Source organism: Megalops cyprinoides, chromosome 1 (assembly GCF_013368585.1).
Source record: "Megalops cyprinoides isolate fMegCyp1 chromosome 1, fMegCyp1.pri, whole genome shotgun sequence".
In the NCBI taxonomy this organism is placed as follows: domain Eukaryota; kingdom Metazoa; phylum Chordata; class Actinopteri; order Elopiformes; family Megalopidae; genus Megalops; species Megalops cyprinoides.
The window spans coordinates 54079679-54095064 of record NC_050583.1 but is presented as its reverse complement, the minus strand read 5'-3'; the positions used below and the strand labels follow the sequence as shown (position 1 = coordinate 54095064).

Below are 15386 nucleotides of genomic sequence, written 5' to 3'. Positions count from 1 at the left end.
AACTTTGGTAAGCTTTATGTAAGCAGTCTTATTAATTGGTTATTTCAGCCTCAGTGTTTTATTTTAAACCTACTGTCCTTGAAATTACAGAAGACCACCTCATTGAACACTGCATTTCTTTCTCAAAGCTCCCCAAAACTCACCATTCAAGAACTATGTTAAAACCCCTCCATTCAAATGATGGCATCCTGTAAAAAGCTATTTTGGACTTTGCTGTAGTCAGTAACATTTGCCAGTCATTTGTCTGGATTAAACACCATCTGTGTAAAGAAACATATCTCTAATGATAACTCTGATGTAATGGTTCCGATGCTTAGACATTTAACTCAACTAGCAGCTGTGCAGCTGTGTCTATTGCTTCTCTCTCTATTTCACACATTCACCCCCCCCCCCCCCACCACCCAGACACACACACACACACACACAAACACACAAACACAAACACATGAACAGACACACACATACGCGCGCACACACACACACACACACGCACGCACACATATTTGCGAATGCAGACATGTAGACACGCAGACACTTACATACCCATACCGACACACCTTTTCAAAAAAGGATATGTGAATTTTTATCATGCCTAAACATAAGAAAATAAATATGTGCATTCTCAGCTATTCAGATGATGAATGTTGAATTGCTCTACAGATTACTGGAGGCCATGGGAGTACATCCTACCAGCAGTGTCACCACTTTGACCGTCACTCCTTGCATGCCATTCTCAATGCGGCTCTCCTTCAGGCTGCCATTTAGACCTAGAGTCGAGTCCCACGTTGCCAGCTGAAGGACAAAAAAGAGAGAAAGAGTGCAAGGCTGAAAGGAGAGATGTATTTTTTTATCAATAAAGCAACAAAAAACTAAACAAAAAAAAAACCTCATAGATAAAGGTCACAATAAAAACAGCAAAATGTGTTCATTTATATATACTTTTCCACAACTGAACCTGAGAACATTCAGAGCTATTGTGCTAAGCAATTTAAAACATTCTACAGTAATTTGTAATAACCAATAATAAATTATTCCTTTTAAAATATGATTATAATAATGGGCATATGAGATGAGTCATCTTCATCCCTTTTGTCAAGCTGGTCCCTGCTGGGCAACGTGGAATGAGGTGGTCACTGTGGAAACTGCAGGCTGCTGTACTACATGTGTTCTAGTAATCAGTAAAGCTCCCCCCTGTCTTGACTTTGTTGTCTTTACATGGGAGCAGTGGTGTAATGCAATCCCAAATCGGCTTGATCATGGTTGTTCCCCCTTTGCTCACATTTACCTAAATGCCTCTTTCTGCGGAGATTGACCAAAAAAATTGCATATTGGTTCTTTGAACTGCAGGGCCAAGTGGAAAATCCTCTTGATGGTTTCTCCCGGGTTTAAATTAAATCATATCCACTGAGAGGATTAGACCTGGCTCACTGGCGGAAGTGGCCGCATGGGCAAGACTGTCCACTTCCCTGCACGCTTCAGGAATCCACATATTTGCATTCTGACCAAATTTTAAAACAGAGACATTTTCTATTGATTTTGTATCTCATGGACCAATGTCCACATTCCGCATATTTATAACTTCACACAGGACACACGAACAAAGCCACAATGTATTCTGAAACAATACACTCAATCGATGTCAATACAAACAGTGCTTTTTTTGCAGGTTGTTAGTAGGACAGTCAATCATTCCCATTTTATGGTTGATTTTTTGGCATTTGTTGATTAATCTACCAATTAAGGGGTTCACTTTTGATAATAAAGGAACAGTTTCATGTTCATGGCTCTGTGAAGTGTAATTAATCCCATCATACAGTGCTGTATGCGTGTTGTGCATCCTACCCTGGGTCGTAATTAATCATCATATCCTCCAGTTTCCTCTATGTCAGAGAGATATCATATCCATTGTAATGTTCTGTATCTCTGCCCTGTCAGATAACTGCACCCATATACTGGAGACTGTATTAAGGGTAACCATTTTGTCACACATACCTGTTTAAAAAACATGCTTATTGTAAATCATACAACACTATTTTTAATTATGTGAAATGATATTTATTAATGAATTGCCCATCAATAAGGGAACTGTGCTATGCTTCTGCTTTTGACTACCAGTTATTGTGATAGTTCTTTGAAGGGATTATTTTAGAAATGGACAGACCCTCCCATTCAGTTCTGGTGAAAAGTGTTTTCGACACTGTTAGTTTGAATTGATTAACTTGATACTCCAATACTGCCCCTCTGCTGTACTTCCATAAAAATTGCTATATGCCACATAATAATGAGAAATGTTTAGCTACGCTTACATACCAAATATTGGATACCGTGATAGTGACAATAAATGGGTTTCCCAGTGACATTAAGAGTCTGCTTAACACACTAATCAATGGTGAGGAGAAAAAAATACATTAACAGGGTTATGACATTAAGAAGAATGATAGTAACCAGATTCATCTGTATATCCCAAACAAGACAGAACAATTGTAGCATATCATTCACCGGAAAAAAATGTTTTACTACTGTTTATTATACTGTATACTGTATCTATATATATACTTACAATGCACATTTCTCTACAGAAAATCACTGCGGCTGCAATTTAATTCTGGTGAAGTCATTCTGCACAGTACTCACAGTACACTGCACAGAGTACAGTACTTCTACCATTTGTATTCCACATTTTAAAGACTAGCAAGGAGCAGCAGCTGTTTCCCAGTGTACTTTTTATTTAGAATAGCAGGACGCAGATTTACGAGCTGCTGAATGACCAGGGGCTAATGAGGAATGGCTTGCTGGCAAAACATGACCAGAACCCTGAGGCCAAACACAATGGCATTTATCTGCAGTAGATACTTGCTTGTTGTCCCACAAATGATCTCGTAGTCATTAGGGATTGCTTCATTATACACGTTCTGCCTCCAGCACTCTGGAGCAGTGTTCCTCCCCAAAAAGTAGGGAGGAACAGAAAAATGGACCTGCGGTGAAAAATAGGCATGAGTGTCTAACGTCGTTAACATAACTGTTTATTATACGCGTCTGGCGCCCTTAACTGCAACTGCGGATCCATTAAATATACACTCTCAGTTCCACCGCTGTCAGAAAGGACACGTCCAACCCAAAAAGAAAGGAGAAAAAGAAAAATGGCCTCAGTAAATCTATCAAAGTACCTGCCCGAGGATTAACCATTCAACAAATTGATTTTTCAGCCCCCAAGAAAAGGATTTTATTTGGTCAAGGCGGTTTAAAATGTACACAGCCCGCACTGCTGTGTGCAAACCATTTCCTGCGTTCTTTGCACATGTTAAATCATTCATATAATGCGTGCAATGAATCCAACTAAGAATACGTTTGGGAACAAAAAGACGAAATTCCTTTGTTTCATGTTTATAATTGTCTGGGATATAAATTTACATGCAATTGCTGCCCAATTGCTTGACTGTACTTTTCTCAATGTAAAAACATCATGTTTGGCACAGGTTGTCATCTATGTACAGATTGTTACTCCTGTTGTACATCAGTTATCTTTCTTATCCTTTCTGATTCTATGAAGTGGGCAAACATGCTGAACCCAGACCCAAACCGCCATAGAAATTTAGTCATCAGAGCTGGTCACCCCACACACCCAGCTGCCAATCAAAACTGTCATAAAATAGAAACCCTGATGTCTTTTCTTTGTGTGTTGCAATTTCCACATGCACCTTCCAGGTTTGTCAGGCCTAGGGGATTTCAATCCTGCAAGCAAGTAGAGCATCTGACCAGGAATCCAAGGAGACTACATCAAATCCTCCATTCTGTTTCTACCATGCCACAGTAATGCACACCTCTGTTACCTCATTGTTTTTGTCTGTTAATCCCATGGTCTTTTGAACATATAGGTATAGCATACAGCATTTTGTGTTGGTGTGGTCCAGACTTTGTATTTTTTTTAAACATTCATCTCAGAAACAGTCTGGCAATGGCATTAAATAGCACAGCCAGGATTTTCCAAATTCTTGAAGACAAGCAAAAAGTTGATTTGATGAGTTGTTGCGATGAAGTCATATGTTGCTCAAATCATGTGTACATCTAATTCAGTTTGTCCATTAATGGTATTACTCAAAACCTCAGGGATTCATAATTATCTTACATTAATACACACCACACCCATATATGCACTAACGTTTTCACATAAAAAAGAAAGACTGGAAGATGGAAAAAGGTAGAATCACAGCTGATAAACAATGAATTCACAGACACCGGGTATTATATTATCCTGTGGAAATGTTTTGATATGTTATTGATTTTGCTGTATGTCTGAAGCTGGCGTACAGACGTGGAAGTCGATACTCCTTGAGAACCGTGAAACATCGGTTCCCAAGGGGTAACATATATCTTCCCAGTCTTTTCAGTGTGGTACCTGCGAATGAAATACCTCAAAACCACACTCACAGGTTAATGACTAGCTTGATGTTTATGAATACCACATGCATTTTCAAAATGAATGGTAACAGCATCATTCATTGGAAAGAAACCCCTCTATATTACCTTCAAAGCATAATCCGGTCACATCTTTCATGAGGATAATGAATGCGATCTTTATTTTCATGCATGGGGTGAGCACAAGCCTTGATGAAAAGAAATGAACAAATCTCTGAAATCAGCAAATCAGTGGATTCCTTCTCATCAAGACTGTGCTATCAAATTTTCTCTTAGAACGTTTACAATCCCTGTATATCATTGTGGACCACATTGGAGAAAAACGATTTTGCCAATTGCTCCATAGTGTTGGTACTTTGCAAAAATCATTTCACCGGAGTTTCCCCCAGTGGTATTACAGAGGATCATTTACACCCCTGTTTAAAAAAAAGGAATGACTGCGTTGAACTAGTGCTTCACTAATTCACCATGTGTGCATTGAACAGGGAATTTTGGGATATGGATATGAGAGCCATTTTGCATTGTGTGGATTATCGCACAATGATACTTGTGGGCTGGATCCAAGTGGCTGCAATTGGTTGTTGAATATATTGCTGTATTTGTCACCCTTTTTTAGCCATAGATCTGAATGCAGAGGCTAAAACGTTTTTCTGCCTATTGTAGTTGCACAATAAATCTAAGTTATGTTGGAAAAGCCATCTGCAACACATAGCAATTTCTGATACCCCTCTCATTGTATCTTTTATTATGTAGGAGTCGCTGTTGGAGGGGGACTATTTTACCTGTGGCTTAAATTATGTTCAGTTTGAAAATATTCTTCACTTAACAGGTACCAGGCACTGAGAAATCCACTTGCCAACAGCATCTGGTGGGTATGGTTGGCATCTGGTGGGTATAACTGATGTAAGCATTCCACAAAATATAGCAAGAGGCGATTATGATGAAACCAAAAGGTTTGAGATGTAAAATCACAGACCACACAGAGGCATAGATAAGTAGCTAAATACCCTGTCTATACTATGATAAAAGTTCTTAAGACACTTCCCATTACATTAGGGCTGCAACTAACGACTATTTTGATAGTTGAATAATCTATCGATTGTAACGAACAATCGACTATTCGGATTATGAATCACACAATTACTCAATGGCTCAATTGAGTAATTGTGTGATTACTATACTATACTATAGTATACTATACTCAACTTTTGGGGTTTTATGACAAAACAGATGAGCCTGTGAATTGTAATGTTTTATATTCACAAAGTATAAAAAATTAGAGATATGCTCACAAATAACCAACGTATGTCAATTTGTAAGGGATTAAACTCGCAACTAAATTAGTCTGATGAGGATTTAGCATTACCATATTGTATATATTGCATGGGAAATTTCTCTAGGAGCTGGCCTGGTCTCCATGGACAGCCAGTTATGAGTTTCGCACATGACTTTGCACAGCTTCACTGAAAAAAGCAAATAATGCCAAAAAAAAAATCCCTCCAACATTAACTGCATTCAAGGTCAGAAAATGAATTTGCTGTTTATACGATGAGGGTATCTCTTTATATGAGCATAAATGGCTTCCCCCCATCAGAGGGCCCTGTGCCACACAGAGAACAAGGAAAAAGGAGGAAAAAATGGGGAAAAAAGAAATCTACAGCATTTTGAAGTCAAATACTTAATGAGTTTTCAAAGGGTGTTAATCTTAACATGCTGCTGGATCCTCTGAGCCCTCAGAAGGAATTGTCGCTGCCATGTTTAAAGCCGGTTCGGCTGACAGAAGTACAGAGCCGCTATCTGCGAGAGCAGAAGCCAGCAGAGACTCATTGACCAGGACAAGCAGTAATACATTAAAATAGCACCACACGAAAAAAAAAAAGAGACTCAAGGCTGAAATGGAACAGAACATGACAGAGCACTGCTGCCTTCAGCACCTGTGTTAATATGAGAGCGTCTCCTGGACACCACGCAGGAAGTCAGCTACAGGACTGGAATGTAAGTCTCTCTGTTTGTGCACACCCTACACCCCCCCCCCCCCCCTACCCTTAAATGTCTTGTGCTTTGGGTTTTTACCCTCAATAACATTTCTCCACCTGGTGCTGGATTCACATAAACTGGTGCCGAGGTATTTAACAGTTGGAGTAGAACTTTGTCACTGGAACCCATCTAAATGGAGACAACAAAAAAAACCTCACTTCTCTCAGATATCACTTAGTTCCCCAGTGATAACATCAATGGTGCATACAAGCGTTCATTTAGCCTCACACATCACATTAAAAATTGAGAGTTGACACAAGTACAGTCTTTCAAAAATGCAAAGCTACTATCACCAGCATAAAAATTGTAGTTTTAAAATGGACACATTAAAGGAACAAACACAATGGCTTATTGAGAAAAGATACACATACGTACGGTATTCTATTTTCTATTCTATTTTCCACATCATGACATTTTATGTTTATATTTATGTGTGCATATGCATGTGCATAAGAATGCATATGTGTGTAGCTGTCAGAGTGTGTATTACACAGACTTGATCTTCTCCTATGCATAAGTGGAGGTTTATAGGTAAACAGTCTCTCCAATTATCTTCACGAGAGAAGCGCATGGGATAATTTCCGATTCTTCCTGCATCTCAGAGCGCTTGGCTTTGTGTAAAAGCAGAGAGATCAAAGTTCACAAGCCGGCAGCCTTGACAAATCGTGCGGCGCTCCGTTCTGGAGATGGAAGGCCGTGCTGATTGATCAATGCATTGCCAGTCAGACGGTGTCATCCCTTCTCCTCAGTAAAAATGTCACTCCTTTCAGCGTGGCGCGCTACCTGTGTACCATGGCTCGGTGCGGGAGTGCGGCTAAATGCCACCGCTTGCCACCGCATCACCCCGGCTGAGTTCCTCACGAGCCTCTGCCCTTTCAGACTGATGATCCCACTGCGTTTCCTGCCGAGCTCGCAGGAAAACACTTTCTTGAGAAACTTCCCCTTTTCACGTGGCTGAAGCGTATTTTTCAACATGACAAATAACCGGCATCGAGAAAAGTAGTGGGGATCGATGTCTCAGCAAAGAAATGAAATGCAGACAGATGGACAGATGGATGGATAAACACCAGTGGGGGAAGCTATTCAATCTTCACACAGAGTGTGCAGCTGGAACAGCACTTAAGTCATGCCAGTTTCACCAAGCACAGGTATCTCGCCCAGCAGACCTTGTAAGCGTCAAGAAACTGCTTTTGCTGTGGCAACTATCACCATACTCCACTTTGGGGGACACGATTATTTTGAAGCAAAGGCCTACTAGCCATAAACAAATTGTGAAAGCCATGCAAAGTTACAGGCAGGCTAACATTGCAAAGTAGAAATGTACACCAACTGGACAGCTTCTAAACCTAATCCCCTGCTAAACCTGCACCATCACAGGTGTAATAGTCTTAGTCTTGGTACATTTTATTATCCCCACATGGAGAAATTTACTTGGCACCATTTCACACTGTACAGACAATGCACACATTGCAGAAAGACACAAATTTGTTACACAAATTTGCTGTGATGTCTGTTCCTGAACTCATAAAAGTGAGTGAGCCTAAGCAGGCCTATACATCCATTCATAAAGTAAGTGTGGCTGTTTACCTTTTATATCCCTCGTTGTAAAATTTGATTCCGACTGGAATAAACCAGATACAATAACACAGTGCCCAGATTTTATGTTGAAGGAATTGAGCACTGTCAAGGGAACTCTGCCTGCTAGGTTTACTGTGGAGTGGGTGGCACCTTGTTCGCCATCAATTTTTAATGGAATCTGACCCGCCCCAAAGACCTTTCTGGCCAGTCTCACAATATACAGTACCAATCAAAAGTTTAGACACACCTGATTAAGATAATGGGAAACATGCATTCAAAGACATTTTGATCTAAAGATTTATGTCTAAATGCTTGAAATTTGTTTCTTAGACTAATTTATTTTTTAAAAAAATATTTTCTGGCTACTAAAATCAAAAAGAGAGTTTTGATTTGTTCAACACTTTTTGGTCACTGCATAATTCCATTTGTGTCATTTCATAGTTTTGATGTCTTTACTATTGTTCTAAAATTGTAAAACAAAACTAATATATTCTAAAAATAAAGGAAAACCCTTCTGTGAGTAGGTGTGTCTAAACTTTTGACTGGTACTGTATATTGTGAGACCGGCAAGAAAAGTCATAGGCCAGGTTGTTTTGGTCCTTTGCTTCCTTTTCATCCATGGATGAAAATAAGGCAAAATTAATAATGCTCTGAATGGGTACAAGAGGGATGAAAGAGTAATAGTTTCAGTACCAACTTATCCACATTATGATAACAGCCCTGTCAAAAACACATACGGTGTTGCAACTTACTAAATTTTGACAAGGCACTTTTCTCCAATTTTAGCTCATTGGCAGACTCCAACCCTGGGTATTTATACTACAGCACCTTCACAACTGGTTCATCTTTTACAGTTATTAAGGAGAATGTCAACAGTGCCCCTCTTAATAAAAATAACACTGTCTTTGGTTTTGTTGACATTAACTTCTTTGAGGTTTCTGCCACACCTCAGAATCTCATCTGAGATGCAGTTGAGTAATGACTGGCATTGATTCAACAGCCCAACAATAGCTGTGTTGTCAGTGTATTTAATAAACTGATGCGCCAGTCTGAGTGCCCTGCAATCATTTCTAGACAGTGTTTACAGGAAGGGAGATAAGATGCAGTGTTTGGATGCTCCTGCATTCCTGTAACATCAGGGAGGTAATGTTGCATTCAGTCTCACTTGTTGACCTCCTGGTAATACTCAAATGTAAAATTAGGGATTATATTCTCAATAACCCAAAAAGGGCATGTAGTAGTTATAATGGAGCTCTCCCATTTGTCTAAACCGACACATAGGCACACACAAAACCACACTTTTTCTAACACGCAGGTGTGACGCTAGATTTACATTCTCGTGCTTATGTCATACAAGACCTGGGTCCTATTAGCTTGTTGACAGCGTAATATTACATTCTCAAATGGATAAAAACGGAGAGGGGTAAGCAGAGAGTGTGAAACAAGGCCTACCACGCACGATTAAATATCAGTTCATAGGCATGGTCTGTGTATTTTTAATGACAGTGTGTGACTTCTGCCCTGTACTAAATTTGAATTCACTTTATATGATTCTGTGGGGGGACTGGTTGGCTTTTAAGGACTGACAGATTTTTCACAGCCTCCACTCAACCCCCCCCAAACAAAAAATAAGTAAGTATACTCAAACAAATACATATAAATATATATATTTGTTTGAGTCTACTTAGTTATTAAAAACACTTTCAGTTCAGCAAGCATGACCGGATTCTACAGCTCGCCACCTGTTGAGTGCACCGCTGACGCTGATGTTCGGATGAGCAGGTAGCTCAGCCGTGCTCCGGAGCACATTCTGGAACAGAGACAGAGAGAGAGAGCGCTGCAGCCTCATTAATTTACCCTGCCATTCATTAGGGTGTTTACTGAACCCCTGCGTTCTTTCACAAAACACCCCAGCAGCAAAAACCGCAGCTTTTTTTTTAAGGCCCACCAGTGAGATGGGGGAAAAATAACAACCAGCACTTGGATTATTATCAGACTGAATAACCCCCCCTAAACACGATGGATTTAACATGCTTTAGCAGCCTGAGTAATCAATTACTTTTCAGAACATTTGATTTTCTCTCAGTGTTTGTTCATGTAGCATACTCCTGTGTATTTTTATTATACTCCCGTGTCTGATGTGCTGCGTTCACAGTTCCCTTCAAATGTTGATCTCCAGAGACAGTTCAAAGGGAAATGCAGCTCATGTGATTAATAAGCAATGGAGAAAGCGTTTCATTTATCTGCTGAAAGATTAAACGTGTACCCGGTTCTCCGGTTGCCTGAGCTGCTCCCAGAGGAAACTGATGGGAACAGTCGCGGTTGAAAACCGACCTGCAAACACACAGCTACAGCTGGGACACACAGCTATTCCCACTGATGTCTCATTGACATTGTAATTGATAAAGAAAGGGAAGATAGGTTAGCTGGGTTAGCAGTAGCTACTGTAGGCTGCCTGTACTAGGTTAGATGGGTGTGGAGTACTTTGGCTGTCTACAGCAAATTAGCTGGTTCAACCCAACCCAGCTGACCCACCCTGTGCTAGGCATTTGTGAGAATTTAAAACTGTAACCTATGCTTGAAAGAGCGTCAACCTCCTTCTTCCTATGCCACTATGCGATTAATCCTCTCCAGTTACAAAGATGACAATTAACAAAAGTACAGTTCCGTCTGGTTTTCCATGAACCGCGTTCAGATTGGTGGGCTTATGTTTTATTTTCTCCATCACAAACAGAAATCTAGGTCATCTGGTACATCGGTCTCATAAAGAAATCCTCCATGTGAAAATAGTCAGAAATTACACTGAAGAAAAAAATCAATATTAGCCCTCGTCCACTCTCAATTATATTACCTTTAAAAGGACTGTCTGAATAACAACGTTCTTCCAAAAGTGTAAAAGCCATAGGCTTTCATTTCATTTTTTTTTAGTCACTCACAAAAGGGCTCTAACTCTAAAGCCGCCATTACCAGCGCATAACATGTATCCCTGCTGATGGGGTACTTAAATCCCCCACGCAGCAGAGAATGGCTCCAGCCTGCATCTATTGCGAAGTAATGTCCAAGGCCTAACAAGGCCGAAACACAGACCTTGCTCCATGGCTCATCTCAACTCAGAAACATTCTGATAAGACCCCCCCCCCACCACCACCTACCCCCATCTTTAAAATGCAGGCACCCCATCATCCTTGACAAACCAAAAGAAGACTCCACCAAAAGAAGACCCCTGTGTGAAGCCTGCCCATCATAGCAGTATCCCGTGAGGCCCACGGCTCTTCCTCCCCACTCTGTGAAACTTTGTGATGCTGTCAGGTGGAGAGAGAGACTACACTTCTCCTTCCCAGCAGAGATTTTAATCATTAGCGAAGAGCCAGTGGGACTCCTTCCATTATGCTGATCTGACCTGCCACACGCAACTACTGCTATCATCACACAGACCTGCCCGGGCGGACAAGTTGCTACATTAGCCTATTGGCGCTAAACAGCAGCAGTGTACCACTCCACCCAGGGGCTAATTGCCACACAACATGACCCTTAAGCGTGGAAACAAAACTGCTTTCTGCTTCCAGCCGCGCTGTATAACGGAAGAAATGCATGAAGAGTTAAACTGTGATGTAGGATTTCTCAAAGTACCTCGGCCCCTTATTTTGTTTGCGGACACAAAATAAATTATCAGTCTGCTTGCAAATCACGTTTGCCTGTCAGTGGCCCAGCCCCATAGCAAGGGGGATGTTTTTATTGAAAAGACACTGTGAGCTTGATTACCTAGCTTGTCCCCTCTGTTATCACCAGTTGTGGTGTGAGTAATTAATTATTTGCCTGTTAATCTCTTTGAACTATTCAGGTACTGTTTAAATGAACAGTGCCTAACACAACATTCTCACGGGGTGATTCACGATGTACCGATTCATTGACGCTCTGAACACACATGCAGCTGATTATGTAAGATGCGTTATCTGAAGGGTAAGGATGTCACCAGCATTACTATAAAGGTAGACAAAATGAGCACAATATTGAGGCAAAATGTCCAGAAGAAAAAACAAGAAGTGGAGCGGCTGCACTTTAATTATTTGTTATTTTGAATATAACAGACACTGTGAGTTGAGACAAAGATGGAGGGGAAAGACTGGTAAGGAGAAAAGAGGGGTAGGAAGGGAAACGGGCAGAGGAACGAGTGCATTGTGACTCGGGTAGCCTGCACGACGCAGCCCCACCAGCATCTCCGCAGACACTCATATTTACCCAAATGTGTATGAAGCCACGCTGCGCTGACGTTGGGGCGCGTCAAATAAACAGATTACACATCTTCACAGAGCATCTGACTTCATGCTGGGAGGAATTAAGTTAGCCAAATTCGTTTCTTTCACCCGCGACACTCGCCGGAACTTGCAGTGGCCGGCGCGGGTAATAATGAACAACAGCAACGCTGAGTGCATTTGACATGCCATTAGTGGCTCTTCCCTTTCATTGCCTCTAATAAATAAACTCCACACGGGGCGGGCAGGGATGCCTCGTGCGTGGAACAAATGGCCAAGGGCCTGGGGATCCTAATGGCCGTAATGTGATACATTGGGTTCATAATTCAAGTTAGGATGCCTGGTGATTAAATTTTCATTTCTACTGGACTCTCTCTGCTGTGTTCTGCTTTCCTTTAAATCGTGTTATTGCCCGTGTTCATTGATGTCACTGACAATGTCATGTCAAGATCTGGGCACGTTTGCAACATCGATTTTATATCAAAACATATACTGAGCACATACATATGTTCCGGTACTTTGGACACCGGAATGTCATAACTGGAATTGGTCCTACAGAAATGTCTCTCGAGTGTAACCTCATTAGACTATGGGAAGTGACCATTCATTACAGTGAAGACAGCAGATGTTCTGATGATTGATAAGGTCCCTCTGCCACCCACAAAGGGCATTGTTGAGCTGTAGTTACTGACACGCTGTCGCGAACACATTTACATTTACAGTGAGTCAGAGGACAGAGTCTTGACATTCATTACAATAAGCCATGCTAAAATCACATACAGCCACATTTCCTCAAAGACCTGAACAAATTTTACACATCCTATCATTGAACCAAGGGAGGCCTTCTATTGATATTTAAAGGAAACCTAATTTTGATATCAAATGATTTAAAGGAAACCTAATATTGATATTAAAGGATTTAAAGGAAACCTAAGAATGGTATCACATTTTTATTATGCTTTGCATTTTATTCTGCTTTGATTCTGACAGGCCTGAAACACACCTTTTGGTCAAAAGAGTGACACACAGGCAAATGACAATGTGCAATGAGCGTTTTAACCGACACGTGAGAAGTCTTTTGCTGTCTGTACAGAATGGAGTCCTTATGCCACCACGTCACATCCCAATGTCACCCTTCACTGAGGCTGGCTGGGACCGCTCCGTCATTGCTTCCAAAGCTCAGCTGCTTGGTTATTCTCCTCGTCGAATCTGCTGATCGGTACGAAATCACTGGCAGACATGAAAGGAAACAGAAGCTTTTCAGCGCCTTTGCGAACTACCTCACCCCCCGCTAAAACATGCAGTTTTAATGGAGCGCTGCCTAAATAGTGACAAGTGACTCACTCAGTCAACTCAGAGGTAATGAAAAGAAAAGAAAAAAAAAACGTCCAGGCCAATTCCCTAATCCAGTTAGTCTGATGCGCGTCACTGAGCATACAATTCAATGAAGAAGCGAATATAGACTCACCGTGACTCCCTCACTCATCATGCATTGTGTTGGATGCAATTTTAAAGTTTCCCATTAGAGATAACCATCATGATTGTCAGGGTGTCCCACCACTTGCCTGCCATTGGAATTTGCTCATCATGGTTCATTTGTGCTGATGTTTTTCTGATAAGATAAAAAAAAAAAAAATACCCACACGGAATTCAATCCTCCTACCACCGTGACATTTCAATATCCCAGGTATTCATAGCCAACACTGAAACGCCCGGAATAACAAAGCCAGAACCTTTAATAGTCTTTTTGAACTCTAAAGAGCAAGAAAGGAGAAACCAAAACAAAAACTGGTCAATGACTTTGCTTTTTTGTTTCATTTTTTTAATGGAATGCGGTTCGATGAATTGGCTTGAATACCTGGGATGCGGGTAAAATGCCATGACAGAGGGATTGAATTCCACTTTAATGTGTGTCTTTTTAATTAATGTCTTTCAAAGTTGTTACATTTTGTTCTTTCCAAGAGAAATTCCCTTTTAAAGCTGAAGCTGCTGTGAAAACCTCAGAAAAGAGGAAAAAAAAAAAAACAGGATGCATTGGGTGACTACTTAGAGCTGTAATGAAGCGTGAAGACTGTGTAGAAGGTGAAAATGGACTGAATCAAGAAACAAAGGAGAGGGCTAAGAAACATGCCACGCAGCTACTGTGCTAAGCCAACCTTGACTAGCGACCTGTAGGTTCCAAAAGTCCTGGCAGGGAATGCCACTTGCAAAATTAAGGTCTACATGCTTCTTCAACTGTGCCTTTGTTCAGTTGTCCTTGCTTTGACTAGCTAATAGGTAGTAATAGTAATGATAAGAAGAGGGGAAAGAATTCATGTGAACATTTAGTAAGGGTATTGTCATGATTCGTGCATATTAAAAATATTTCTGTCTGGATTATATACACTCAAAATGTTTGGATTACGATTAGGATGTTGAGAGTCAGCCACATATGTGGGCTGACACTCTCTGGGGACCAAGAAACAAAGAAAGAGCCCACGCAGCCATACAAAGGATTAAAATGCTTAAGAAAATAATGGAAACAATGTGACATATAATTGTAGGAACCATTTTTGCATGTACTGAACCTTTGGTGAAAGACAGAACTCAGAGATTCACAGAAGCACAGGGTCACTTGCCATGTTGTAGTTAACAAATCAAACAAAAAAAATCAATATAGGTAAAACTACAAAACTGAAAGGACTGTAATATAATTATACCCAAATCAATAAAGCAAGAGTCAAAATGCAATCATACAATCATGTTTGCATTAGCAAATCAAAACATAATTTCATCTTGTTTTTTACATGTAGTCAATATTAGTAAAAGCAGACTAAAAACTGCACCTCACACTTGTATTCACTGGTGGAACAGCATGAAGGGCAAAAGCCAACTGTAATTCACATACGGCATCATGTATCATTTCATTAAACTCACACACATTAGTCAACCACACATCATAAATAGTACTCACAAAAATATATATATATATATATATATATATACACATATCTCAGTGGCGGCTGGTGAGCTGGAAACAGGGGAGGCTTGAAACATTACCTTTAAATCTATCATTACTTTCAACCTGTTCCCCTTTATCCTCCTTGATTAACAATAAAACAA

The 15386-nt window shown here is 40.5% G+C and overlaps 1 protein-coding gene across 1 annotated transcript in view; it reads right to left on the bottom strand.

The window, feature by feature from the left end:
- Positions 1–15386, bottom strand: part of LOC118783711 (glutamate receptor ionotropic, delta-1-like) — a 161392-nt gene that overhangs the window by 32270 nt on the left and 113736 nt on the right. Inside the window, exon 7 of the mRNA XM_036537666.1 lies at positions 691–792. Within this exon, the coding sequence (XP_036393559.1) occupies positions 691–792 (102 nt within the window). The remainder of the gene's footprint in view (positions 1–690; positions 793–15386) is intronic.